The sequence below is a fragment of the Drosophila subpulchrella genome, chromosome 2R (genome assembly GCF_014743375.2).
Source record: "Drosophila subpulchrella strain 33 F10 #4 breed RU33 chromosome 2R, RU_Dsub_v1.1 Primary Assembly, whole genome shotgun sequence".
Taxonomy (NCBI): domain Eukaryota; kingdom Metazoa; phylum Arthropoda; class Insecta; order Diptera; family Drosophilidae; genus Drosophila; species Drosophila subpulchrella.
In genome coordinates, this window is record NC_050611.1 from 14,763,072 (window position 1) to 14,790,542 (window position 27,471).

The following is a 27,471-nucleotide window of genomic DNA, read 5'->3' on the forward strand; positions in this document are numbered from 1 at the left end:
AAGTGATGAGATATTTAGATTGTTATTTTCATGAGAAAAAATTCAACATGGACTTATATAACATGCTCGAATTTCTCTTGTTCTAAAGAGCAGTTATTTTATTTTGTTACTAAGGCAATTAACTTTTATGGCATTCCCCTCAGCGGCGTTTGTCGCCTGTTGCTCCTTAATGGCTACCAGAATATCTACAAATTGCCACAGTCGTTGTAGGAGGAGCATCGGGGACTCTCGAGCAGGACCCAATGAATAATCATCGAGTGACTACAGTGGAGCCGCTCTGGCCATTCATTTGGCCCCATCTCACAGCACCAGCGGGCGGCTTTGGGGAGCTGCAAAAATGCCCGGTAATTATCACTAAGACGCGCCGCCGCTGATTAAGTATGCGACACCGCCAGTCGGTTCGGCGAACCATTCCACTAGGAGCTCCTCTCGAATTCTGACAGTTTGCGTACGGCTGACATGACAAGCTGCCAGCGCCGATGACGCTAAAAACTTGGACCATTCTGGGCCTTGGTTCCAGCCCCAGTCCGAATCCCCAACTGCAATTGCAGCTCCGGCCGAGTGGCGATGGAACTTCGAAGGATGGTGAGCCGCATCATGTTGCCAAGTGCCGACAACTGACGGCTAGGTGCAGTGAAAACAATTAAGATCTGGTAAAACTAGGAATTTAGGCTGGTAAGGAAATGCAAGGGGAAACAATAATATTAATATTATTTACCTAAAAAAGAAACAAGGAAGAGTTTTTCTTTCCATAATAATAGAATAGTTCGCCTAGAACCATTAGGAATCCTGTACTTTACCTTACCTATGACCATATGATATGCTCTTTATTAAAGTTTGAAAATACAATTTTCAGACTCCTTCCTTAAAGGCTACTTAGAATTTTATATCCATATTTCGCTTTTAAAATCGTTAAGTTATACCCTATTTTTCTGCGTGTAAAAAGGAATGAGAATGGGGAGCGAGGATCCCAGCCGAGAGCCGCATACAAATGAGGCGTACCCAATGTTGACAATGAATATTAACCTTGAGTGGTGCTCCAGCCGGTTTTTGCCTGGCCAAGGTCATACCATCATATCCCATCCCATCTCGACTCCAGAGGATGTGGAGATGGTGTGATGAGATGGTTGCCGATAATTGCCACGGGCATCGACTGGATTCGACCTAATGGAATCGCGGTGAATGTCATTGGGTCTGATGTGTGTAATCGATTCTGCAGCTGAGTTGTTTTATTAAATGAATCGCTGAGATACCATTTATTCGTTTTTAAATTACTGACGTTATGAGGGAATGCTTTTTCTGTTTTTTTCTTATAAGCTATAAATGATACAAAACAATTTATGTTATACTCCAGATTTTGCAGGCCTTTAGCGATGTTCCAGGGTAGGAGCCTCGGTTTTGGGTACAGATGACTTAAGAGATGCAATTAAACTTATTTCCCACATCCTCCATGGGTCTTACTTTATAATTTCAATGGTGCTATCGATTGGGTTCACATGCGAAGTTTGCATTCCCAGTCACTTGGCGGGATTGCCAGTTTGGCTGCCTTGCACCTCGACATTAAGTCAGTTGGAGAACAGCAGCCGAGCTGGATTCAGACGGTTAACCCAGTTTTAATAATCACGAAGTGGAAGTTACTCCGCGGTAATTACCTTTTGCATTCGCTAGATTTTTCAATTTTTTTGTTTCGCCTCTACTTTGCGGCACGAACGGCAGTTCGGCGGTGACTGACATATCGCATCGTATAAATCGCAGCCAAAGTCGAACTTAATAATTTTAGAGCCCAGGCTTTGGCGCTTTGGCTGGGCCCGAAAATTATGAATTCCCGCTTAGCCAACGATTTGCTACACTGCGCGAAAGGCCCTATGCCACCGCCTTCTTCTTGCGACCGAAATTCTCGCCATCCTCCAGGGTCTCTGGAAGCGGAGTGCCTCGTGTCTCCGGTATGAAAATAGTGCCCACCATGGCCAGTATGGAGAACACCCCGAAGATTAGGGGCGCTATCCACAAGGCATAGCAATCCAGTTCGCAGACCATGGGGGCCACAATGGAGCCCACCCTGCCGATCATGGAGCACAGACCCACTCCACTAGATCGCACCACCGTGGGAAAGAGCTCTCCGCCGTATAGGTAAACAGTCGGGAAGGTGACCGAGGCTCCAAAGAGGCCAATGGTGGCGCAGGCCACCTTGACCGCCTGACCCTGGGTGCAGAGGCCGGCCAGGAGGAGCAGGCCCACGGCACTGCAGCCGTTTGATAGCAGCAGCGTCTTCTTGCGACCCAGGTACTTGGTCATGATCACGCAGAGACAGGTGCCCGGAATGCCCACCACGGCGGCGATCAGGTTGCTGATGAAGATGTTCCCGCCCAGCTTGGAGACGTACTGGGCGGTGCCGTAGTAGACCATGCAGACCACCAGCCAGTTGTTGGCCATGCAGATGGTCTTGATCCGCAGGTAGGGCGTCTTGAAGAGGTCCAACATGGTGCCCTTCTTCATCGGCTGGCGGGCGGCCAGGGTTGCGTAGGCCGCCTCAATTTCCGGCCGGATCGTTTCCGTCGGCGCCCTGTTGCACTTGGCGATCTTCTCCAGAATCTTAATGGACTTGTCCAGCCTGCCGGTGGTAAAGAGCCAGCGCGGAGACTCCGGCACCAGCCAAATGTAGATCACGAACACGGCCGAGAAGATCGTGATGCTGAACTGGTACCATCGCCACTCACGGATAAAGTAGGCGAACACGGCCAGGGAGGCGTGGCCGATGTTGAAGGGTAGTTGGTAGAAAATGGCCACCACTTCGCGCTTCTTCGGCCCCACGATCTCCATGAGCAAGACGAAGCTGCGGGAGGGATAATTTATTTGGAGATATATAAGGATTTGAATCTTTAAGGATGTGCCTTCGAACCCACCTGGTGGTCATCGTACCCGCCGTGGCCACAGCCACCAGAAATCGAAAGATGCAGTAGAACCAAAAGTAGGGCGATACGCAAACGATCAGTCCACTGAACAGCTGCAGGAAACAGCTAAACAGAAAGGCCGGGCGTCGTCCAAATCTGGGAGTTACAAATTAGTTTATTAAAATAAAAGACATACATACAATTTTAAAAATATTTATCTATACAGTAGAACTCTCGTAACTCGAACCTCACTCTGCAAGGTAAAAATATCGAGTTTCATAGACATCGAGTAAGAGAAAAATATTTTTTTCTTCTTTAAATTTTGGTGGGATCTAATAGGTTCATCATCTAATAGGTTTCATAATAAAATCCTCAGTACGAGAACCAATCATTTATGTAATTATCGTACCTTTTGTAAATCATAAAAACCGAAATATTCAAATATTTTTTTCAGGAAATCACTCGGTTCCAGTTATAAGGAAATATGAGATATGGAAGCTTAAAAAAAAGATGTTATAGTTTTCTTTTTCGAATTTTGGTGGTATATTATAATAAGTAACTACCCTGTTTCTAAGGAGTCTATATGTACTCTGTATTGTACTATAGAAAACTTTTATCTTATTATCTGTAATTTTTTATTTTGAAGGTAAGTACAATTGATTTCGTTATATGTCAAAATAAATAGGTTTCGTAAAATTTGTTTAACCCCCTAGAAACACCTACATACCTACATATGTACGCCTAATACTAAACTCTTGTCAGTAAACTGACTTCTGATTAAAATACTCACCGATCGGCTAGCATGCCGAATACCAGGCTGCCGACCAAAACACCCAGCATTACGAGGGACTGGGACATGCTGGCCAGCTGCTTCTTATCGCAGGTGAGGTCCCACTCGGTGATAATCGTGGACTTGAAGACGCTGGTGTCGTACTCGGTCTCCGAGCACTCGTCACTGCAGGGATCCGTGACGTTGGTCGTGGTGCAGGATAGGGGCGTGGGGGCGGCTAGGAAAATGTGGCCCAGGGTGTGCCATCCGGTTCCGAATTTGCACAGCACTATGATGAAGAAGAAGAACATCTGATAGCGCCGGAAGTCGCCGATCTGCGAGATTATCGGATCGGCCGTCTTCGTCACGGGCTTTAGCGGTTTTGGTTCCCTCGCATTCTGCGGTCTGTCGGCCATCTCGCTAAAACTAAAGAATTTCGGGTCGTCAGGCTATGGCAACGAAACATCTGAATTTTAAATAGTTATCAAAATTTGTTTCTTTGAGTGCAGAGGCCTACCGAGCCGACTGGTTTCTCAGTGGGTGGACTTTCTCAAATATTTGCCGGCCCCAGCGCAAATTGGACATATCGAGCGGTGTGGCTCAGTGCAGACTGGCGTGAAATTATGGAACCCGGGCAGATAGAGATTTCATTTGCCAGCAACTGGCCACCGCCGCCGAGGAACCGGTTTTTGGCCAAGAGAGAGCTTCGCGGACTCAGTCTGGGGCAGCGTGACAAGTCGCAGCTCGGAGATACGGAAGTCGGTGGGTCGGGGGCATTAGCACTTGGCCGCGGATCCACCGCCAAAATGGCATTTGGAAATAGGAGTACGGCCTCCATGGCCGCTGCAGTTTGTCAGCCCAAAAGGCCAAGCGACTGGGGCTAAACTTTTACTCTTTAAGTAGGTAAATGAAGTCGGCTGCCTGGTTAATTGGAGGAAGGTGCGCCCGGGGACCCGGCCCGATGATGCTGGGATCTAGCTGGCAGATTAAGCCATTGTCTGCCCGCAGATAACCGCGAGTCCCAGTTACCCATTAAGATGGCTTAATTAAGGAAGCACTGTCTCAGTGAAAGTTAAGCCGTAGAGCAGGGAGGCGCGGCGAGCTGGAGAAAGAGAATCGCGGGCCAGAGATTTCTGGTCTGAGATTCCGAGACGGGTTCCCACGGCAACGACAACCTGTCTGGCGCAGGCATTTTGCACAATCGTCAGCGGCTGGCAAAATGTCACAACAATTGCAAATAAATTATATATGCAAATTGGATGGCCAATCAATGGAGTTACCATTGAGAAAACTCAGCGTTATAATACGATCGCCACATGATAAATCTGGCAAGACACAAAGCACCCACTTGGGAGCAAAAAGGCACACATTTTTATGGCAAAGCCTTTGTTCGGAGTCTTGATGGCCATTCAATTGCCTTTGGCTTAAAACATTTCTAGCTCCTGTTCATTGTACTAGATTTTAGATTTTATTGTCACTTGAATTTTATCGTTTATTTGCACTTACCCAAATCTTTCACACAAACTATCACTTTTATTTATAATTATTTGCGCAGCAAATTCTATTAATAATTATTAATCAAAGTTTTCCGGGGGCTTGTCGGGGGCCAATCTTATATAATACAGCCAGTCAATTGATAATGCCGTCTGCGTAATCTCGCACTTTTTGAACCACGTCTGGAAGGCTTCAGCGCTCCACAATCAATGACAAAAGCATCTCGTCTCGACTCGACTCGTCGGTGGAGAAAAGCTACTAAGACGGCGATAAAGTCGCGTGCACTTTAATCCCAGATGATAAGAGGCGTTCGACAAGCGTCGGGAATACAATGTGAACTTGTGTCCAGGGGAGATAACAGACGTCTATAGATGTTTACAATATAATCTCACCTTTGGTAAGCCTCCCATCTAATTGCTTAAGCAAACATTTGGCTTGGCCTTCCTTATAGCTTCTGTATTCCAAAATAGACCACTAAGGTTTTTCGATCATTAATAGAGACGTCTCGATATTAGAGCACCATAAAATTCAAACATAAGCACGCAGTGTTCATCAGAAGAGCACGCGTTGGCCAAACTTGATAATGTGCTCACATAATATTTGAAAACCAAAAAACATTTAAAAGAATCGGGATGTTGATTTATTTGGCGGTTCGATAATTGTGTTTAATCTTTTTAGCATTTAACCAACTGCTATAAATAACGTTTTATACGTTTTGTGCAAAGCAACTAATTAATGTGTGAAGATAATAAATTGTCTACAAAAAGATCATTCAACACATTCATGATAAATCTTTGGAAAAAGTGGGATGTTGTGTGATGTGACATAACATTAGCGATTTTTAAGTATATTTAAGGTAATAAGGATAATGGAATAATTAACAAAAATCATAATTAACTGTTTTTTATTAATTGGATATTTATTTTACTGAACATTAAATCGCTTATAACTTTGGTAAACTTATTGAAGCAAAAACCATTTAAATAGTTCAGAATAAAAGAAATCAATGCACATGTCATCTGCCATGAATACCAAAAAGTAAATCCAATTAAAGAGCCCCGTTTAATATTTACATTCGGTGGCCTGACAAGTGGCCTAAGCCGATTGCAGTGTCCTAAATGGGTTGGGCCCCGTACTGTTTAGGCCAGATACTCGCAGTCCCCGAGCGGGGGAGCGGTATTTATGGCCCGGCAACGCTCCAATTAGCACACAAAAGGATTACAGGGGAAATGCCAAAATTCTGGTGCTGCACAGAGGAGCATTCGGCACTTGGCAAGGCCAACAAATGTTTTGGGCCGGCTTTGGAGCGCTTTGCGGTTTTTCTTCCATAATTGCTGGCCAGCACTGAACCAAACCAAACCGAACCGAACTGAACTGAGCTGAACTGAAGTGGACAGTGGTCGAGTGGACCATTGGACGAGTGGCCCTGGCCGCCGGATTGCGAGGAATCCACTTGTGAGCCAGCGAGCAAATCAAGCAGCAGGCATTTAATTTCAAACTGCCCCCCATCCACACACCAGGGCGCAATCAAAATATTTTATAGGTTGGCCATAAAGAAATTCATAAAGCGAACGGCAGCAGCAGCGGCAACTGCAACTCTGCCAATCCATACGAAAATTGCTAACTCAGCGCTCACATATATCATCTTTATGCGCGGCCACGCCCCTTTCAGCTCGTAGTAAATTGACAAATGCAGCGGGCCAAGTCTGTGAGATGTCTTTGCCACTATTTAAGGTCTTTCTCGAGGGGATCGAGGCGGAGGTGGAGCTGGATGTGGATGTGGATGAGGACGGTCCTGGCTGGGAGCATCGGAATGAAAAAGCGCACCGAAAACTATGAGCAACGCTTAGCGAAATAAAAGTGCTTGTAATATGAAGTTAAAGTCCAAGTAAGGCGATAATGGCAGTACGCCTAGGTGATACTCTACGGTGGAATAACAAAATATTTTCAAAGAATTTAGCTTTGTTTAGGACAAGAATACCAAGTTACAAGGTGGATACATTTTTGTAGTAAAAACTTACCTGTGCTAAAACTCGCTCCCTTCCTGGATCAGCACTTCACACCTGCCAAGTGTTCGTTTGCAACTGCGAAAAATCAATAAACTGACCTTACTATATATATGGAAAAATGGCTAAACCACCCTTGGAGCAACAACACACCTTAACCTTCCTGTTTACTTATCGAGCATCTGCCTGTCTGTCTCGTGCAATTAGCTACCTGTTCAGGAAAAGGCAGATATAGCTTCAAACACGTTGAATTTAATGGAGAAGTATGGCCTATGACAACACGTTATTTGAGAGAGAAAGGAATATTATTTAATGGCGTATAAAAAGCCGAAATGAAATAAGTTGAGTAAGTCCTTTATACGAAGTTGTCAAATAAATCACGAGGGTTTTGAAATCTATAAACAATATAAGTGATTACAGATCCCTGGTGATTTGTGTGGCATTCCAAATATAAAATCATAGGGGCTTAATATTATCATTAGAATGCTAGGAAACAATAATTATAAAATATATATAAATATATTAAAGGAAACTATCATATTTATTTTAGGTTAAATAATATAATATTTGTTGTAACATTTACATAAACTGGGGAATAATTTTTTAAATATGTGTCAGAGATTATTAATAATAATAAAAATTATTTCTTATTTGTAGCAAATATTTTCAGTATTTAGTAATACCCCAAATTGGATTGCAGGGTATGGACTGCTTGAAGAACCAGCTAGAAACAAAGCGCCGCATCAACGCTTTTGGCCCTGGTTGCCTTGGCTTTCTACCCCGACCTCTGCAGTCGCCCTATTCCTCTCTAAATCCTCTTTGATTAAGTGCTCAGTCTTTTATGTGGAGATTTTTTAATCGTTACCTCGTCCTCCCGGCGAAAAAGGGGCGATGCAGGGGGGCGGGATGACCAGGACCGAGGTCCGAAGGGCGTGCATGTGACCATGCCCCGTAGATTAATCGCTAATCTGTCCCTAGAGGGCGTACTGACATTTTTTAAAACTGCGCACAGCTCAGCAGAGCCAAAGAAGCTGCCTCATGGCCGTCCACTTCATCCCGGGCCATTTGGAGATGTCTTTGGTTTTTATTGTCGGACGGCACTTGGCCACTTCCATCATTGCCATTTCCTCTAGAACTCGCATTCGGCCTGCGATTCGCACCTCTTTTTCAGTACCTTTCGTTTTTGTCCTCCCTTTTTTGGCTTTATAAATAAATTAATAAATTTAAGCCGGCATTAATTATTATGCTGCTTGGCCGGGCGCCCAGATTAATGTTTTAATTTCGCTAGCCTAGGCTTCGATTAATTTATGCGCGCCCTGTTTGCAATTTGTGCGCCGTTTTTTGAGTAATTTCGCCTGGCCGGGGGCGATAAAGTGCATTAACATGGAATGCGGCTGCCGCTGCGGGCAGCTAAAATTGTTAATTTCGAAGCATAATAAAACGCGGCAATATGTTGCAGTTAAGCCGGGCCCCTTTCAATTTGCCCTAGACGGACGTCCTAATGTGTGTCACATAAATCAGCGGTCGGCTCATCCGCTGCGGTTGCCCATTTCGGTGGTTTTGGGGCCAGGGTCTAATCCCAGAAGCCGGTGGAAATGATGATGAGCGGCCTGCCAACACTTCCCAGATTGATGAGTCAGCTGCTCCAAGCCGCGAAGACCTCTGCTCCCTACTTTCTTGTATACTTGGCTCGAACAATCGAAATTAGCGCTTTTATCTCCCCCAAAGTTGCTCACTTAAGTCATTTATTTGAAAATCACTTCGAAGAAGATCGTTAAAGGTATATATTTAGGCTTATTAAAGCTTGTTAATCTTAAGCTACTTTGTTAAGGCCCAGATTAAAAGTTGATTGGTTGGAGAATCTCGGTCCTACATTAGTTATTTGAGTGCAAAACAATTTAATTTCTTGTTTTGAACTTATTTTGTTATTGAGCTGGTTAAAATTAAATTTCAAAAATAATAAATATAAATATTAAATTAATTCTAGGCGGATTTTCATTATTTGGTTCCCTAAGTTTCTTAAAATTTTTGGTTAAACAGAAATGCTCCATATCCAGCAAGTGCTGGGATTTTAAACTACTTCATTGATTATAAAAAATATATCCAATTTTCAAGGCTAAAAGTAAGTAATATGGAGTTCCGTTTGTTACCCTTAGTTGAATTTTATTGTTCCATTGAGGCATCGATTTAAAGGGCTCCGTTCAAATTGTTGGCCAGCGTACCGAGCGGCCTTATGTTACCTGATTTACGCGTGACGGACACGCAAATCGAGGCGTTTAATTTCCGCCGCCGACAGCCGTTCTCACCGCAGCCTGTCAGTCAGCTGGGCAGCTGTCATAATACCGCTGTGGCAGCCGCGACTCATAACCCACAGCCCACGACCCGCGACCCACGACCTACGACCTACGACCCTCGATTACCGATTCTCGGGCCTGTGGCAGCGGTTACGACTCGAATAGCAGCAGACCAGAAGGTAAATAAACCCCTTGTCAGGGCCGCAGCTTTATGCATAATTAGCTTTTGCCGAGCAAAACTTCGAGTCCGTGCAAATGTTGTAAACTTTTAATTTATGCCTAGGAGGTTGGCAGCGGGGTAGGGAACTGAGGCCCGGCTTCGGTTATAGTTTGCCGTTCAGTTTGCTCTACATACTGCATAAGCAAACATATTTTAATTTGAGGTTGTGTTTACATTCTGCTCTGTGCCACGCTTCAAGTCACACAACACGGCAGCAGGATCTACAACTACAGCAACAGAAACAATAATAAGAACAGGACCTAGGACAACGTGAATAACAGCATCAGCAGGTCCACCCTACACATGGCAACACAAACTTCTCTGACTAAGTGAGTTGGCATTTAAAATGCTTCTAACGTATTCAGTTGAAAAGTTACATTTGTTTGTCCATAAATAGGTTACAAAAATTTAATTTACCAAGTTGTTGGTGCTGTGACTTTGTGATGTACTCATGTAAAATGTTTTTATTGTAAAGCACCGAACTCAAAATACTAAAATAAACCGAATTAAAATAATTATATTAAGGAGCATATAGGTAAATTGTGGCTTGATGTACACCAATTACTTAAGATGTATATTGAAATTTACACTGAAACCTTTCTAACACTTGAATGGTATCAATAAGATTAATATAATATTGATACTTTACTTGGTATTTATCCAAAGAACTGGCAGAAAGTCGTTATATACAATCAATAATTTTTTTGAAGCAGTTGGAAAAGTGTATATTGTTTCAAAATAGCTTTCACTTCATTAATTTTTTTAACATGGTGCTTTGGAAATTTCCTGAGTAATTTTTAACCATCGACCCACGGTACCTTTCTAAACCTTTTGCTTGATGATCAGTATTTATCCAAGGAACTGGCAGAAAGTCGTTAAATACAATCTATAATTTTTTTGGAGCAGTTAAAAAAATGTATGTTGTTTTAAAATAGCTTTCACCTTATTAATTTTTTTATCATGATGCTTTGAAAATTTCCTGAGTATTTTAACCATCGACCCACGGAACTTTTCTAAACCTTTTGCTTGATGATCAGTGTCATATTTACTTCCGTTAGAACGACCCTGCCCGGCCGCATACGCATTCAGTGCATTATCGCCAGTGCCATATCAGACACAAACATAAATGCAAACAATAATATTTGCTTAAAATTGGCTATGCCCTGGACACAAGGGGGTACTAACCGATATCGGGGGCGGGACGGCCGAGGGCAAAAGAAATAAGGGGCAACATGTGTTTTACATGAGAGAGCGGACTGGAGCCGGGCGACTGGGCGACATGTTTGCTGTTCAATCAGTCGTTCAGTTTATGGACCCCTCGAATGCCGAACCCCCCCGTTGGAGCCCTCTATATATGCATACATGCCGCATACTTCATTCCGCATTATGCTGCCCCGAGTGTGCAACTTCACAGCCTTGTTTACTCCCCAGTTTGTTTTCGCTGCTGCTCGGCTCCGCATTGCGTATACGCCGCGTTTGCCGTGGCTGCCCATTTTGCACCTGACATTTTTGCCCTGCCTTTGCTGCTTTGGAGCTGCAGCAGCACTTTATGCAAATGCATCCAAATATTGTGAACGGCCCAGAAACTCTTGCCCCTTTTCACCATACGTGAGTGCTGGCCCCACCTGTTTTTGATATTTTTTTTTGGGAAAAATTCGAACTACATGGTCGCTTGCAGCAAAGAAACCAGTTCAAATGCCAAGGGTAATGGTGATTTTGGAGAAGGGGTTGCTTTTAGACAGTTCAATATGCAACCAGCCCGAAAATACTCAGTCGTGACTAAACGGGCATAATTATAAGATTGTGTTGGGGTATTCTCATATAAAGGCACTTATAAAATAAGTTTATTTTATGTTGCTCATCTTCATAGAAATTGTGATTAATTTCAGTTTTTAATTAACATATATAACATTTTGGAGAAGTGGTGAAACGTTGATGTTTATTTGTCCTTACTTTAGATATTTACTTTACTTAGTAATCAATGATAAATAAACAATTGCTTTCATTTATTGATATTTTTTTCACACCAAACAAAATAATTGGAAGCTATTTCTTTTACCTTTGAAATGTTTTTAGATAATCCAAAAAGCTTTTTGTTACATACATTTTTTAACGATCTTGCTTTCAATTTTTAACATTAACTACCATTTACTATCTATTTTAAATAGACAAGATTAATTACTGGTAAATATTCATAGCTATTTAAAGGATAGTTTGTTGAATACTGCTATTTTCACTTATATCTATCTTACTTTTTAAAACCTGATCAAGATATTCGGTTACTTACATATGTATATTTCAACAGTTAAAATATTCATATTTTCACCTTCTCTGTTATGCAGAGTTAATTTTCTAGTTTTCTATTTACCATAAATACTGGTACTGTCATATGGGTTCCCTGACAACAGATTGGCGCAAAGCGGTACAATGCCGCGGATGGCAAAGTGGCCGACAATGATTTAATCCCTTGGCCGTGCAAAATGCATTTTAATTACGCACACGCAGCGAGCAGTGCACTTTAGCATACTTAACAGGGCCACTTGGCGGGATTTTACTGCTCCTGGATGCTGGCACTCTAACTATTCCCCCCAACTCGTTTTTACCCTCTGGTGCTTGTCTTTTCGGTGGCTGCGGGATTTTAAAATGCACATCATAAATGCATTCATTTGTGACACTTGATGTAATTTGTTAGTGCGGTAATTACATAAAAGTGCAATGGCCAAACAATCACACACTTAAAAGCCTTTCCCTGGGGAAAAGCGCCGGAAGTGGGGGTGCGGGTGGGCAGATTGGGAGCACTTCCGGTGCATGCGTGTGTGCGAAATCGCATTAAAATTAATGTAATTTACAACAATGACCATTAACTTAAATTAGCGATGAAATGCAGTGGCTCCACTGTGGGTGGGAAAGGGGGGATATACCCGCACATGTCCTTGCGGCATGTGTGGCATGCAGTCACGTGCATCGCAGCCCGGCATTTTGGCCAGTGTCCCGTTGTCGTTGTCTGGTCAGTCAGCAGCCTTTGTTTTCAAACAGGCGCCAAGGAAACAAATCATTTGCACACGCAGTGGAGTCCTGGCCCCGTGTCCCCCTCCCCGCCCCTCTCCAGCCCTAGCCCGTTGCCATGGCCAACAAATTAACGACCATAAAGCGATTTCCAGCGGGTGGCCTTTGGGGGCAGGGGGAAATTTACGAGGCAGCTCCACTGTCTACTGCCGCCCCAAAAATTATAGCGGACATAAATTGTTAAATGCGAAATCCTTTGATTTTAATTACGCTGAGAATTTTTATTGCCAGACATGCGGATGCCGATCTCGGACTTTCGCAGCTTCTTCCTGCTTTTTCCAGCTTCCGGTGCTCCTTGCTGCTTTGCTCTAGCCAGGCAAATTAATTTTAATTGTGGTTTGGCTGACGTAATTAATTGCAAGCAAAAGAAGGCGAAAGCCAAAAGAAATTCATCTAAAATATGCGCCGTGCTCGACGGCCTATCAAAACAAATCAAATGAAACGCATATTTCTGCTTCAATTAATGGAATTAATTGAAATTTAATGAATTTAATTGTTATGCGGCGTCCGTTAGCTTACCTTCCCATACCTTTTTCCACCTGCAGGCTCACAAGGAAAATATGCAAAACAGAAGAAGAACGGAAATGGCTGCCAAAAATGGCTCCGAATCGAAATCAAAGGCGGCGGCAAAGTACTCAAAGCATTTCCTGTGCTGAAAATTTAATAAAGTCCCCTTCGAGGCGCAAAGACAAAATGGCCACGCGCCTGTCAACGATTCCCACAGGAATCTCCTGGCAAGGATCCTCTTTTCGCCCCCCATTCCACTCCGATGTCTTGGCATTTATTTGCGCACCCCATCCCCTAGAAAATGTAAATCCTCCCCTCGGGTCGCAGGCATTTTTCAATTTCTTGTGATTTTTAGTATGGCCCAGCAAATGACAAAGTCTCAACATTTTAACAACGTATTATGGCTAAGCAGGATAATAACACTTGGACTTCCTTTCCGTCCTGCGCGAGTGTGTGTGATGGTATCTGTGCACCGAGTGTCCTGGCGAGTGTGTGAGTGTGCAAGTGCAAACAAAGCTGAAATAAAGATACTTCCGGGCCGTGACCAGTGACAAGCACTTTAGCTGCGGCCAGCGGACAATGGAATCGGAGCTGGGACCCCAAGCGATTGGAGCTGGGAACTCAGAGGATTTTCAGCGTGAATTTGGGGGAATTCAGCCAGAATTTTATGAGGAAATTTACAAGATCTTGGAGTAAACAGAATATGTGGATCAGTTTTCATAGTCAAAAAACGTTCTCTCATAATGATTTTAACTTCCGTTTGATATTTTACATAAAAAAAATAGAATAAAATCTGAAAGGCTTGTCGATTAATACAATCTAAAAGTGTAGCCTTATATTGGTGGTTTCCTTTAAAATAAATATAAATATAAACAGGTTCAAGTAAAATATATTTTAAATTATAAGAATACTATGGGTACAATGAAAAATTGCAAATTTTAGAGATAATTTAGTAAAGATAATTTTAAAAAAAATCTTTTTTTTTAAATTTCAGTAAATTCAAAAGAAAATCTGTGGTCTAAGAGCTCTGACCATAACTAATTTCATGATATTTTCCCTAAGGTTCAACTAAAATATATTTAAAATTATAATTATATATTAGGTAGCTACAATAAAAGTTATAAATATTTCTTAAGTAGAGATAATAATTTAATAAATCTTTTAAAAATCTGTGGTCTGAGAGCCCTGGCCATTTTCTAATTTGTTGATATTTCCCCTAAGTTTATTGTTTGGCTTCTTTGTGCTTAACTTTTGTTTGGGCCAGCGAAATTCGTGGACGCCAACTTGAGTTGGCCTGGCCGTTTGTTTGAGTTGGCCGGTGTGTGTGAGTTTTTCCTCCATTTTTTTTATGAGCTGCCACGAGGATGCAGGACTTTGCTGGTCAACACTACACAAATTGTTGATGTGACCGGGTCCCGTGTCCTTTGTGTGTGTTTGTTGTTCTGCGTCGTCGTCTTCTTCTAGTGTGTTGTTTGTTGCTGGCTCGTTCATTGTGTTTGCGCCATAAATCGCTTCCGTTTATGTTTTAGAGCCACACAATGGCCGGGCCAAGATGAGGGGAGCTGGAGCGGGAGAAGATGGTCAGAAGAGGAGCCATCGTCCTGATCACAAGCGTAAACAATAAAGTTTAAAACAACTAAGCAAGATACAAAATGTTCTACGGAATTTCATTTCAGACCGATACAGTGGAAAAAGTGAGTAGAGTCATTGTCACATACTTATAAGCCCAAGTTTTATTTTAAAATATATTTTGTATATATAAAAGATTCGAATTTAATTTATAAGTGTTTTTTAACTTTCATTTTATTTCAGACCTATACAATGGTCAATACAATAGTCATTCTTATGACCATTATGTTAGGTACCTAAACTGTATGTAACTCAATTATTTCAAAATGTGTTTTAAAATATTCGGAATTGTTTTAAAGGTGACATGGTTTTTTTTTAAATATTTGTATATCTTTTAATAATACTAAAACCTTGTAGAATTTTTACTGTGTGGGTTTGTTTCCTGATTTTACCCTTGTCCTGGCTCTCTGTGTGTGTGCTTTATAGCCATGGTTTGCTTCACGCTCTTGACCATGTGACCAGCTAGCCGTGTCAGTCATTTTGAGCGCCGTTCCGCTTTTGTGCCCCCGGAGAAGAACAAATCTCATCTTTGTGTTTGCCCTGTCTCAGTTCCCCTGCCCACATTCCCCTCTCGCTTGCACCTCCTCCGTCTCGCTTGCTCGCATTATCATTGTCCACGCCCTGGACCGGCATAAAATAAGTTAGTCCTGGGCAAACGTCCTGTCCCCGGACACGCAATGGCCCAGCTCATGTTGACTTTTCCTATTTTAAGTCCGTTTATTTCTTTTACACTTGCTCCATCTTTTCGCCTTGCCCCGCTCAACCTCTTCGCTGCCCTTTGACCCTAGCCCGCTGTTGTAGTTGGCGGAAAAGTTTTCCACTCGCCTGCCAAGTGGCAGGACACAGAGGAGCAGCAACAATGCCGTGGAAAGCTGTGTATTGCATTTGCTTAGCGAAAACTTTTAATGATCCGGGGCCGTGGAGAAGGGTTTCAGGCCAAACCGGATCCAAAATGGTATCCTTATCGTAGCAGTAACTAAGTACATGGGAGTTTCTTTACAAGATAATACGACTAATTAGGGGATATTCTGCTAAATCTCGGAGTTGCTCCACAACATATTCAAAAATCTATTCAAAAAAGAGAAATCTTTTATAAAAAGTAATCCAGTATGACAAATTAAATATTCACGGAGTATAATATCATTTTCTTAGCTAAGTACTGTAAATTGTTATGTATTTGTTGTATAATGACTGTAATGCCACCCAAGTATTAATAAAAATTTCCTTAAAGCGCCAGATCGAGCAGCTTTATACGTCCGACCCAGTTTTTATTTTCGTAAAGCTTATCACTTGGCCCTGCCTCCCATTATTTTGGTCTTATCGCCTCTTACGCAACGTTCTAATGTATTTTTGGGGGCTAGGCTCGCAAGCTATTTCTATCTGCGTCGGGTTGTCGAGCATAATCGAACTAATCAATTTGCGTAAATAAACTGCTCACGGTTTATTATCGACAAGGTGCCACGTGCCGCGCTCAGTGGCGTCCCCGTGCGACATAAATCTTTATTTACAAAAGTGTAAACAAAAATTACTCACTCACGCGCATTCACGAGGGAAAGCGGCAGAATGGGAAATCGGAAAAGTGGGAAAATGCACGGAGAGGAAGCGTGTAAAAGGCTGAAATGCGAAAAATCAACGACTTCGTCGTGGGGATAACAATGGGGGCTAACCTCTCGAACCCGAACTCCCCATCGGATGTGGGGGGGTGTGCGAATTAGCATGTGAGCCGTTACAAAGGCCACCCACTTGGGCGCCCGGCCACCCCCTTCGGAGCCTACTAATGGCCCTCCCGTGAGTCTGATGCTCCCGTTGAAAAGTCAACGATTGCCGCGCTGCGGAAATTAACGGAAAATCAGCAGCAGCGCACAAAGAGAGCGAAATGTGGGTAGGCGGAAGGTACAGGTAAGCCCCGCTAAGGCAATCTAAATACTGTCGCCGAAAAATATTTCTTAAAATCACTATTAAAATTATTAAAAAAAAATGTAAATGTGTTTTATAGCTGTTTAAATTATACATTTAAAAGTATCGAATTCTTTTATTTTATTCAAATCAAATGTGTTATAATATTGTTAATTTAAATTTATTTTAAGACTTAGTATTTTACCTTAGATGTATACATTTTTTTTAATATTTACATAAGACCAACACTCAGAAACTCATTTTTGGTAGATATATTAAACAAAATAATTTAAATGGGTTTCCGGTTAAGGGCTTAGGATCTATATCAACAGATTTCCAAATATATTTTCAAACAAGCCTTGCATTGAAAAGGCCATTTTAAATGTATCTTTGAATTTTTTGAATAACTTTTATTTTCTATAAATATTTAAAGTGTAAAATATGTTTTCATAAAAAAATTTAAAGACATGTTTATTATAAGCCTTTAAAAAAAAATTAAGCTATTAATTATTCAATCAATAGGAAGATTTTAAAAGCTTTAAATTAAATAAAATCTGAAGTGCTAACTAATCGTAATAAGGTCCAGAGTTTGGAAATCAAAAGAAAGATGTCATTATTATAGTTAATTTACATACTACACTTTCAGCCTCTATACAATCGTTGGTAAGATTATTTCTCGTTATCACAGAATGGCGCATTTTCCATAAACAGAAGCCCCACTGTACCCGACGATAATAGCAACAAATGGCGAAGGATGCTTGATTTAATGTACAAAGTTTTTGATGTTTCTCCGTGGGTTGATGATGGCGGCGACGCGAAGAGCCTCTGCACCCCTGCCCTTTGCCCCGTGTGTGTGGGTTAACTGTCTGCTCATTTCAAATTGTAATTATGGCCCGTTCCTCCGCCCGTCCCAGCCATTTCTCCACGGCCTGGTGTCAGTATCAGTCGGCTGATACTGAGGGTCCTGCTCGCAGGACTGTCAGTCAGTCGCGATGCGTTGCGTTGCCAACTCAGTGGAGCAGAATGCAGCAAATCACGGGGTCTCGAGCCTCTATGTTTCGCATAAAATGTATACAAATTATGCGTATTTATCGGGCAAATTCAATGAACTGTAAATGGTGTGGAAGTTGTTGGGCGCCCGAGTGTGTGTCGGCAAAGGTGTTGTGCCATTGTTGTTGCGCGGTTGTCTGTTACAACATTAAGCCTGGTGGATTGGGGCTGAGAATGCGCACAGGTGTGTGTCAAAAGGCATGGCAGTACCTCGAAGGAGGGTTGTGTGTTCCGGGGGGTTGAACGACGGGGGCACTGAACCGTGCTCATTAAAACGGGCGTGGGGCTCAAACAATTGGTTGGCGTTTAATTCCTTAACATAATGTACCCTTTTGGGCATTCGATTGCGCCCAAATCAGTTTTCCGATTGCACCTCCCACAATTAATAATCACTAATCGCTTTGGCAGCAACTAGCATACAAATCGGAAATCAGTCTCTATATTTGGCCTGATTTATTTCTATATTCCATTTAGTCATTTACCGTCAAGGGGTCGAGCCATTACCTTCAGCTGGCCCAAGTACATTGATTCGCTTTTTGGGTTCCTTTTCCTGTCGAAGGGAAACCTTGACCCCTGACCCATTGACAGGTGGCAGGCGCATAAATATTCCATTGGCTCTATCAACGGGGGGAAGCGGAAAACTTTCACGTTCAACACATCGGCCCACAGCCGCGTGCCAGTTATTAGTTAATAACTATTTGCTTTTTGTTTATTTATAATGTCTTAATTGCCGGAACGTGGGCCCCAATCCATCCAGGCATTGTAATTTAATGGTCGTCGCACAATTATTTTCCAATTCACAGCCCAATCGGTCCCAGGGATCCGTCGGAGTTCGTCCAATTTGGGACCCCAGTTGCCAGCTCCCCAGTTTGGCCGGGCTGGCTCTCTTCCCAGCTGTCAAGTTAATTTGCTTGCCGCACAGCAGGTGTTGAGTTTGGCTAATTAATAGGCTGCCCGAGACTGCCTGGCTGGCCCACAGATTTTTAACGACAGGTTTCAAGGGGAATCGGGAACAGGGAACAGGGAGCAGGGAACAGGGATCCGGGAGCTGGGAGCCAGGAACGGGTAACGGGTCACGTCCTGGGCCGTAAACGCATCCGTATCCGCATCGCAAACTATGCGGGTGACAGCTGCTGCTGCACAGAGAACAAATTTGATAGCTGTAAATAAGGATTTCTTCGGAACCCACTCAGTCCTAGTTAAAAAAATCGTATAAGAAATATATGCTTGAATTAAATTTACTAGAATTTTGATTCAGATCATATAGTCCTTAAAAAATCTTTAAGCTTGAATTAAAGTATATTGCTAAAGCTCCAACTAATAAAACTTACACCCCTTTCTTTAATTTATTTTTTATGTATGGAATTAAATTAATATATATTTCTAATTTAATAAGTATTCTTTTGAATTTTATAGAACACTTTTCTATATCCTTTTATTATTTTGCTTGAAATATTTCGCATAGGTTTTTATGGTCTTGACTAATAACCACTTGCTTGTTGTGATTTAATCAAACATTAGATCAGACTTTCTTTCAGTGTGCTCCTCCTTTTTTATGGCTTTGCGTGTTTGGCATCGTTTTGTTTGGGGTCCGCGTTCCCGAGTTATTACTAATTTTTAATTTATGTGCATTTAATTGAAATTCGGCAGGGGCCTGCACTCAGCCACTCTCCTCTGAGTTTGGCTCTGACTTTGGCACTGACTTTGGCTTTGACTTTGGCTTTGGCTGTGCCCCTGACGGCGACTGTGACTCTGACCCACTTGCCAGACAAACACGCATCGCATCACATTGCATCGGAGGCTTGGCCAAATGCCGAATGGAATCGCGCATCGAAACATGGCCAACAAGTTGCAAACAAGTCGTCGCCAAAATCGCAGGCAACATAAATTTTCGCACATTTTCGGGCTGCGTTCGACAGGCAGCACATGCAACCAGCAGGCCAGCAAAAAAAAACCAGAGTGGAAAAGGGGAAAGAGTTATGGTCGCGCATTTTTGCTGCCTGCTGGCCGCAAATTTATTACGTTAATTAAAATAATTCTTAATTAATCAGAAGCAAAGATGCGGGCAGTGCCGATGGCCACGAAAGATGACCGCGCCAGATTCGGAGTGGGGGAAAAACCCTTTTGATGTCACTCTTCTTCTGCCCCAGCTGCAGCCAGTTTTGTCTAGTAATGCATGGGGCATCAATTATGGAGGAACCCCCTGCCCCATGTCTTCCAACCGATTTCCACTGCCCTCTGGAGACGCGCCCACTTGGCGAGTTTCTCACGGGACTCGCTTAAAAATGAATTTAATATGCTCTTTAGTTCAAGTGAAGAAGCTACGGTTTCAGCGGAGACAGTGGTTTAAAGAGTTGGAAATAGTTCATACTTTCTAGGAGCAGTAATATTTTCAGTAATATTTTCAATATATTTCCATGCTCTCATCCAGGGGGTAGGGATACGGAGGATAGATCCCCCACCGGATTAAAAGTTAAGTCCAAAATATATATTAATAGGGTAATATAATGAAAATATGTATTTTATTCCAAATTTTTGATTAATAATCCAAAAATTTTTTTTTAGCCCCCACTACCAAATCTTGGTATATTCCATCACCTTAACTTAAAACTCTGATATTACTTCATAACTAAACTGACGAAGTCTCGATTATTTAAAAAAAAATGTATTAGTAAATTGATTTCTTTGGTCAGATTGTTTTTGCTTGAGAAATCAAACTGTTCTGAAAAAGACGAACAAATCCTTTCAAAAAATATCATACCATTAATATTATTTCAATCTGTTTTATTTAGATAGTACAATTTGTGTTTCGGGATTATGAAACTTTCCCATTTACTTTAAGTTTACTTTTTAAACTTAAACATTTTTTTTTGTAACCTAGAACTGATTTTTGATTACCTGATTTAAACTATTGTGCCACCACTGTGGCCACGTCGAGCGACCCAAGCTGCACTTGTCCTCCATTCGCTGCAACTCATTACATTATTTTCGTGTGTTTATTGTTTCTTTGCAGTCTCTTGCCGCCAAAGCAGCAGCTCGACTGGCGCCCTATTGTTCCCCGTGGCCCCGGATCCGCGTCCTCCGGTCCCCCGCTCCCCCGATCCTGGACGCCCGCCTCCTGGCCAGCAGTTTATTATGCAGCAACGCACCCCCAAAGCGGTTTGGATCGGTCGGTCGGCTGGCAAACAGACAGCGCCTGACAATGAGTTTTTAGTTTGTGCAGCGTTCATTTCGCCGCTTATCTGCGCTCTGGCAATGTTTGCTGTCATTGCAAATTTCCGAGTTTGACAGCTTACAAGCAGCCAGAGTCGAGAGCCCCCATTTGCCCCTCTGCCCCTTCCCGCCGCCCATGTCCACTGTTCACCGACCGCAGGCTCAATGTCCGTCGGCTTTGGGCTCTCCCGCCGGACTCTGCGGCGCTGCTTGACGCACAGCGTCTTCGCTTAAGTGGCGCTATGCGTCGGACGTCTCATCGACCTGGTGCACTGAGAGAAATATATGACACTTGTGGTTGGAATTTAATATTTATCGGCATAAGCAAAGGTTAAAGTTCAATTCCTCAAGGCCTTAAGACACCTGCTTATGTTTCGACTTACTGACTGGATTTATTTTAAAAAGTCTTGGCAGCCTACAGCATATTTGTTAACATATATGAATAGATTCAATACATAATTCACAAGGCGGGGGACCCGTTTCCGTAAAAATATAATACAATTAAGTAATATTATAATAATACCAATGCATAAACATATCCTATTATTCCGAATCTATTACAAACGCATTTCAGAAATAATTATGTTAAGGTCTTATCTTATTTCATAATAATATTAAGTATACATCATCGAAAATCATAGGTCCTGGTACTTTAAATATCTGAATATACATTTTCAATAGATTTTTTTGAAATTTAGCGCTTTTCTAGGTTAAAAATATTTTTTCATAACATTTCCATACACACGGAATTGTTTCCAGTGCACCCACTCCCCGCTCTCATTCGCATTCTCATCGTCGGCGGTTATTAGTTGGCCACTGCCACTGCGTCGAGTGGATGTGGATCCGTCGTAGATACGTGGATATGTGGTCTTAATGATGTCAGACCGACCGGGCGAACGGTACAGTGAACAATGCCAAACAGCCACGGACCTGATTAGCCATGTTGGCCCCTTTGGGTCTTGGGGATTGGGGCCTGTGTCTTGGCACCGCATCTCGTATATTGTTTGAAGATACACGTAATTAATGTGGACTTAGCAGTTTGGCACTCGGATAACAAAAGATATTGGCCAGACTGCACGGGTGGTGTTGCGGGAGGAAGCCTTGTCGGCAACGGGTAATGAGTTCAAGTCCTTGGCTTTGAGTTTTCCTCGAAGTTCGATTAAATTTATCTTGACCTTTTCTGTTAAATTGGCCGATCTAGAATAAAGCAATGGAAAAAATCTGTAAAATTAAATATATTAGCGCTTATTTCCTCTCAAAACAATGTTAAATATATCAATGGCTAGCTCATATAAATTCAATAAGACCCTGGCATATTATAGATGTAGATTTAGCTTACTTTCCGCTTTCCTAACAGCCCCTCAAGCCTTGTGCTAATAGTAATGACCATGCACTTTTCTCATATTCTTGAAATATTCTCGGCTAAAGAGTAATCATATTAGCAGTCGGCCTGGCCCCGAAACCCAAATCCTCACCCATTTTCCCCCTAATATATATGTCGATGCCAATTTAGCTATTACATAAGTGAGTCAGCTGAAAAGGAAACCAGCTCCATCCCGACCACAAACTGATGATGGAACGCGAGTACAAGTTGGTTAGACGTCTCAAGCTGTGTTGTCAGTAAGTCGATTTGTGATGCTCATAGAAGGGGCAGAGTCATCATTACGTTGATTTGCAGTTCAAAAATGCATGCACTTATTTGCTACTGTCCATGATTTCAGCTGAATTTCTTCGAACCGAATTGGGTTTGGCCAATTCCCTGGGGACAGCCACAGTGACTGACTGACTGGCTGGCTGACTGGTCCTTGACTTGCTGACCCAGTTGGCCTTTGTTTCAGCCCCACCAATAATGTTTGTCCATAAGATATTTATTTGCTTTGCTTTTCCATTTGGAGTTTCCAATTTTTCTGCTTCTTTGTCTGCCATTTATTGCTCTCGAGATGTTTTCACTTGGGAGCTGAATGGCGGGTTCTCCAAAGGTCATCCGCTGCAGGAACCCAGCAACAGTTCCGACTTCATCCATCCTTTGCCAGTCATCGGATTCCCCTCCGACTTTCACATTAGTTTGTGTGGGTCGACGTGCTCTATCGTTCATCGTTTATATTATCGGCTCGGCATCAGCATCATCATCATCTCCAACCTCATCCTCAACCTCATCTTCCCCGTCATCGCTTTTGGGCCATGGCGCTGAGTTGGCCTTATCCGCTCTTCGCAATCGCCTCGCCCTCTCGCCTGGCCAATTCCTTTGATTACCGCACCCTTTTCGCTCTTTGTTCGGTCTTAGGTCATCATAAATTGTTTGCTTTCAAGTCAATTATTGATATAGGATTTGCAGCCGTGATTAGGCCGCCTCTTCCCCACTGGCCAAGTGGGTCAGTGGAGTGTGCCCGTTTGGCCCATTGTTTTAGGCCCATTCCCCTCGCTCCGGCGAAAGTTCAATGCCAATGCCAAAGGCAACTGCACGCCAAGTGCATTAGCTGCCCCCATAAACATTGATAAGACGGCGATAAGGAGGTGTACCCACTCCCATGCCCATTTCGATCCCATTACGATCCGCATTCCCCGGGCAAAATGTAGCACTCATAATTTGTTTTTGATTGCCTGGCACTTTAGCCGGCTCCTCGGACCTAAGCAAACCGAAATATAAATCCAAACAAGTGCTCTCTGCGCCGTCTAGGGGACACTCGAAGCGCCGGGACAAACAAAACAGGACTGGGCTCAAGGGTCTTGGGGCAGGAGATAGGGAATCGGGGAATCAGGGACCTGGGACCTGGGACCAAAGTCCAGACCCTGGTCCCATCTTTCCCTGTTTTGTCGGCTTCTTTTACTCTTCGCTGGCGCTTCCGTAGCTGCAACGAGAGATGCAAATGGGAATGTCTGGCAAAATGCGCTGCGAGAAAAATTTTTCATTTTGTAAAAAAAACTTTCGAAGTCGGAACAGAAATAGATCCAATACAAAACTTTGATGAATTCTTAGAAATTTTATTTGCACAGCTGGATTACGTTTTGAAACTTATTTTGACATTCAAGTACTCCTATAAAATATTTAAGTAATTTGTATATCAGCATCTTTGTAAAGTAAACTCATTTTATTAATAAAATTCTGAAGAAACCTTGACTATCTTGTGATTTTATTTCTATTGTATTTTCAAATCCCTTAGTAAGGGAGCCATTAAAGTACAACATTTCTATTGTTAGAACATGATACCATCATAAAATGTTGGTCATAAAGCTTCCAGAACATGGCGTCTTAAATTAATTTCTTTCGTTTATTCGGTAATTTTACTTTCACATACTTTTGCTCCAAGTGTATGATTGAATGGAATGGGTCTGCTCGAAAGTCTTTTGACAATATTTGCGCGCCCTGACAATAAAACGCAAAGTGAAGTCTTGAGCTGCAGCTCCTCCATCTGCCTCCCCTGAATTTTAGTATTTCAGAATTCTTATATTTGTGTGCTTGTGCGGCGGGTCATTTAAATTTCATGCTAAATCAAAAATGCTTGTGTTTATTATTTGTTTTGTGTGCTGTGCCGAGGCCGAGGACTCTGCGGTTTGCTTTTCCTGTTTGTCTTTGAGTTCCAGTTCATTTCGGGCGAGTCCCGCCTGTGTGTGAGCTGATGTCTCTTCCTTTTGTTAGCCAAGAAGGCGCCCTTCTCCGTCCCCCTGCCCCTGCCCCTCCCACTCATCGATGGCCGGCGGCATCCTTTGTGGCCTACACAGGATGTCGATTACATTTGTTTACTGCACTCGGCGCACTATAATTTCCCCCTCGTTTAATGAACAGGTGCCCGTGTTGTTGTCGTTGCTGGAAGTGCATCCCCCCATACCGGATCAACTGCATTTCCCAAGAGCAGAGGGTACTGGGATCCAGAGATATCGGAGACAAAAATGGCCATCTCCATCGCCGCTCAAATGACATTTAATCTCAAAAGCGCATCACCAGATTTACGCTCAAGACAAGATCAAAGCGTCAACTTAGCATTCAGCAGCCCACCAATCAGATGAACTGCGAAATCCACTCGAGATGTAAGACGATATTTGGACTTCTCCTCTGGATTCCAAATCCCTTCAGTGGGATCTTGAGTGGAGATCTGGAGTAATAACCGTATGATTTGCATTTGAATTATTGAAGAGGGGACAGGACTTCCCAATAATGCTTCTATTTTTACAATCTCGTTTAAGTAATGATTATTAAAGTTGTGCTTAGATTATTGGTATTTTAAATTGTTGTATTATAATTGAAGCTTTCCTTGTATTTAAAGGAATTCCATATATCTTAACATTACATTTCAAGAATTTATAGCCACTCCCTTGGTAACAAACAGACTTAAGACGTTTAGACAGATGCAAACGTGCTTAACAAAGTTGCATAAGTGGGATAAGCCATGTTGAGACCCAAGGTCTGGTGACCATGGTGACCACTCCCGGCCAAAAGATAAATAAGCTATAACAATTTAATGACTAGGACTCGGATAGCCGAGATCGTGGGTGTCGGTGGAATGGGATCCCCAGGCATTACTCAATCAGCAGGCCATAAATGCAAGCTGATTAATGCAGCCGCCACGCCGAAGACAAGTGCAACATTTCCGGTGACAATGATGGGGACTTCATCGATCACTGAGAAAAATGAACTCCGGTATAAAGAATAATTCTTATATTTCGAAAAAACATGGCAAGATACATATAATGCATATCAGAAAAGTTGTTTTTATAAAATTGCAGTATTTATTTCTTAAATAATTTAATACCAAGCTACCAAAAATAGTTTTACTTTGCTTTAATATTGAAAACTATTTAGAATGAATATATATTTAAAACCATTTAAAGTGATCATGTTAATTTTATTTACATATTTAAACATATTTAAAAAAATATCATATCATAACCCTTTAAAACTATCATACATCTCCTTGGCTAATTACTTTTCTAATTAAAAATATATTTTTCTGTGCAGACTGGGTCTGGAGGTAGACGACGTCATGCAGTCTGCGGATCACGGAGTGGCCATCAAACGGAGGCCACATTCGGGGCCCATGACAATGACAAGTGTCAAAACGCAGGTTGCACTCATTTAAATTGGCATGATTTACGCTTGCCCCTGCCCCAGCCAGCTACCGACTTGCAGCCCATCGCCTGTCATCCGCTGGATGCAACTGTGGCAATATGGCAAATTCCAACAGCACTTAACAAGCCGCAGCCCAAGGAAATGACAAACAGCAGTGCGCAGCGGAGACAAGACGCTGACAGGGCCAAAGGGATTGGTGTGTGGTATGGTATAGGGGCGGGAGATGGGATATGGGAGGCGGCAGATCCGATCCGATCCGGATTCCGGAGTGGGCATCGAGTCGCGTCGGGGCAGAGGGTCGCCGTCGCCCCATGTTGTCCATGTTCGTCGCCAAGTCGCCTCCATCCTCGCAGCCATTTGGTGTGCATGCAAAGTGTTGAATAATTTGTTGCGAAATATTTCTAGATACACAATGTCGGCGATTCTCGTGCACCGTACAGATACGTCTGAAGTTAAATTAGGAAATTCTTTAATGTCTTAATATGCCTTTTTCGATTCCTTACTGAAATAAATGAACACTTTTGTTATTTGTGCAAAGCTTTTGGGGTGGTAAGGAGTGTCACAAGCCTAGCTTAATAAAAATTGTTATATTCTGAAAACGAATCCATAAATCTTTAAAATACGAAGAAGATAAAATGTATAATATAAGTCTCAGGCTAATAATTTAAACTTTTTTTCCAAAGCTTTTAGATGGTCCTAAGAGTGTGACAGGCCTCAACTCAACTACATATTTGTATCTTAAAATTATATCCATTATTTCATTAAATACCAGATGACCTTTCCATCTTTAAGAATTTTAGTAAGGTAGTACTGTTTAATACTAACATGCGGCTCTTGTACATCCTAAAAACAAGATATACCACATTTTTTGCATATATTTAAACATAATATTTTTTATATTGTTAGACATTTAAAAATATACAAAATTACACCATTTTCTAGACTTACGGTATATAATATTAAAAGAAAGAACCCTCATTTCAAGGCAACTCTTTTAAACAAGGCGTGAAAAGGGGGCTATTTTAAAGTTGGTTAATAACAGCGTTCTTTTTTAATTTCTTTGGTGTTCTTTTGTCGGGTGCCCCGTGGCTTCACTGGATTCCTGCGGAAGAGCTCTGCTCGGAGGCAAGCTTGTTAGTGTGCAACGTGCTGTTGCAACGCCGGCGACTGCAGCGGCAACTGCAGCAGCGGCTGAAACTGCGCCTGCAACTGTTGCGTTGCTGCGTAATTAAGTGGGCGACAGTCTGGTAAATGCAAATTTCTTGGCCTTGTCGCACTGCTCGCCGCAGGACATGGCCAAATGCAGATGCTGGCGACCGATATGGCCGATAAGCCATGGGACCATGGCGCGATGCTGCTGTTAGCGGGTTT

At 42.4% G+C, this 27,471-nt stretch overlaps 1 protein-coding gene and 1 long non-coding RNA gene across 5 annotated transcripts; one reads left to right on the forward strand and one right to left on the reverse strand.

Moving 5' to 3' along the window:
* Positions 1–1,224: 1,224 nt before the first annotated feature.
* LOC119551265 (organic cation transporter protein) lies at positions 1,225–5,364 on the reverse strand. 3 transcript variants are annotated; one of them, XR_005219535.1, is made up of 5 exons: positions 5,167–5,364; positions 3,682–4,086; positions 2,904–3,047; positions 1,653–2,833; positions 1,225–1,588 (listed from the first exon to the last, which is right to left on the reverse strand). XR_005219535.1 is itself a non-coding variant. In XM_037860523.1 (4 exons), the coding sequence occupies exons 2-4, from the start codon at positions 4,074–4,076 to the stop codon at positions 1,864–1,866; spliced, it is 1,509 nt and encodes a 502-aa protein (XP_037716451.1). In that variant the 5' UTR covers positions 4,077–4,086; positions 5,167–5,364; the 3' UTR covers positions 1,225–1,863. The 3 variants fall into 3 exon arrangements, 2 of the variants coding, with proteins under 2 accessions (XP_037716451.1, XP_037716452.1); XM_037860523.1 differs by having other exon boundaries at positions 1,225–2,833; XM_037860524.1 differs by lacking the exon at positions 5,167–5,364 and having other exon boundaries at positions 1,225–2,833; positions 3,682–4,185.
* A 4,132-nt stretch (positions 5,365–9,496) lies between these two features.
* LOC119551911 lies at positions 9,497–10,204 on the forward strand. Of its 2 annotated transcripts, none has more exons than XR_005219559.1 (3): positions 9,497–9,633; positions 9,738–10,003; positions 10,072–10,204. It is a non-coding gene; the product is annotated as an uncharacterized LOC119551911 (long non-coding RNA). The 2 variants fall into 2 exon arrangements; XR_005219560.1 differs by having other exon boundaries at positions 9,874–10,003.
* The last annotated feature ends 17,267 nt before the right edge of the window (positions 10,205–27,471 follow it).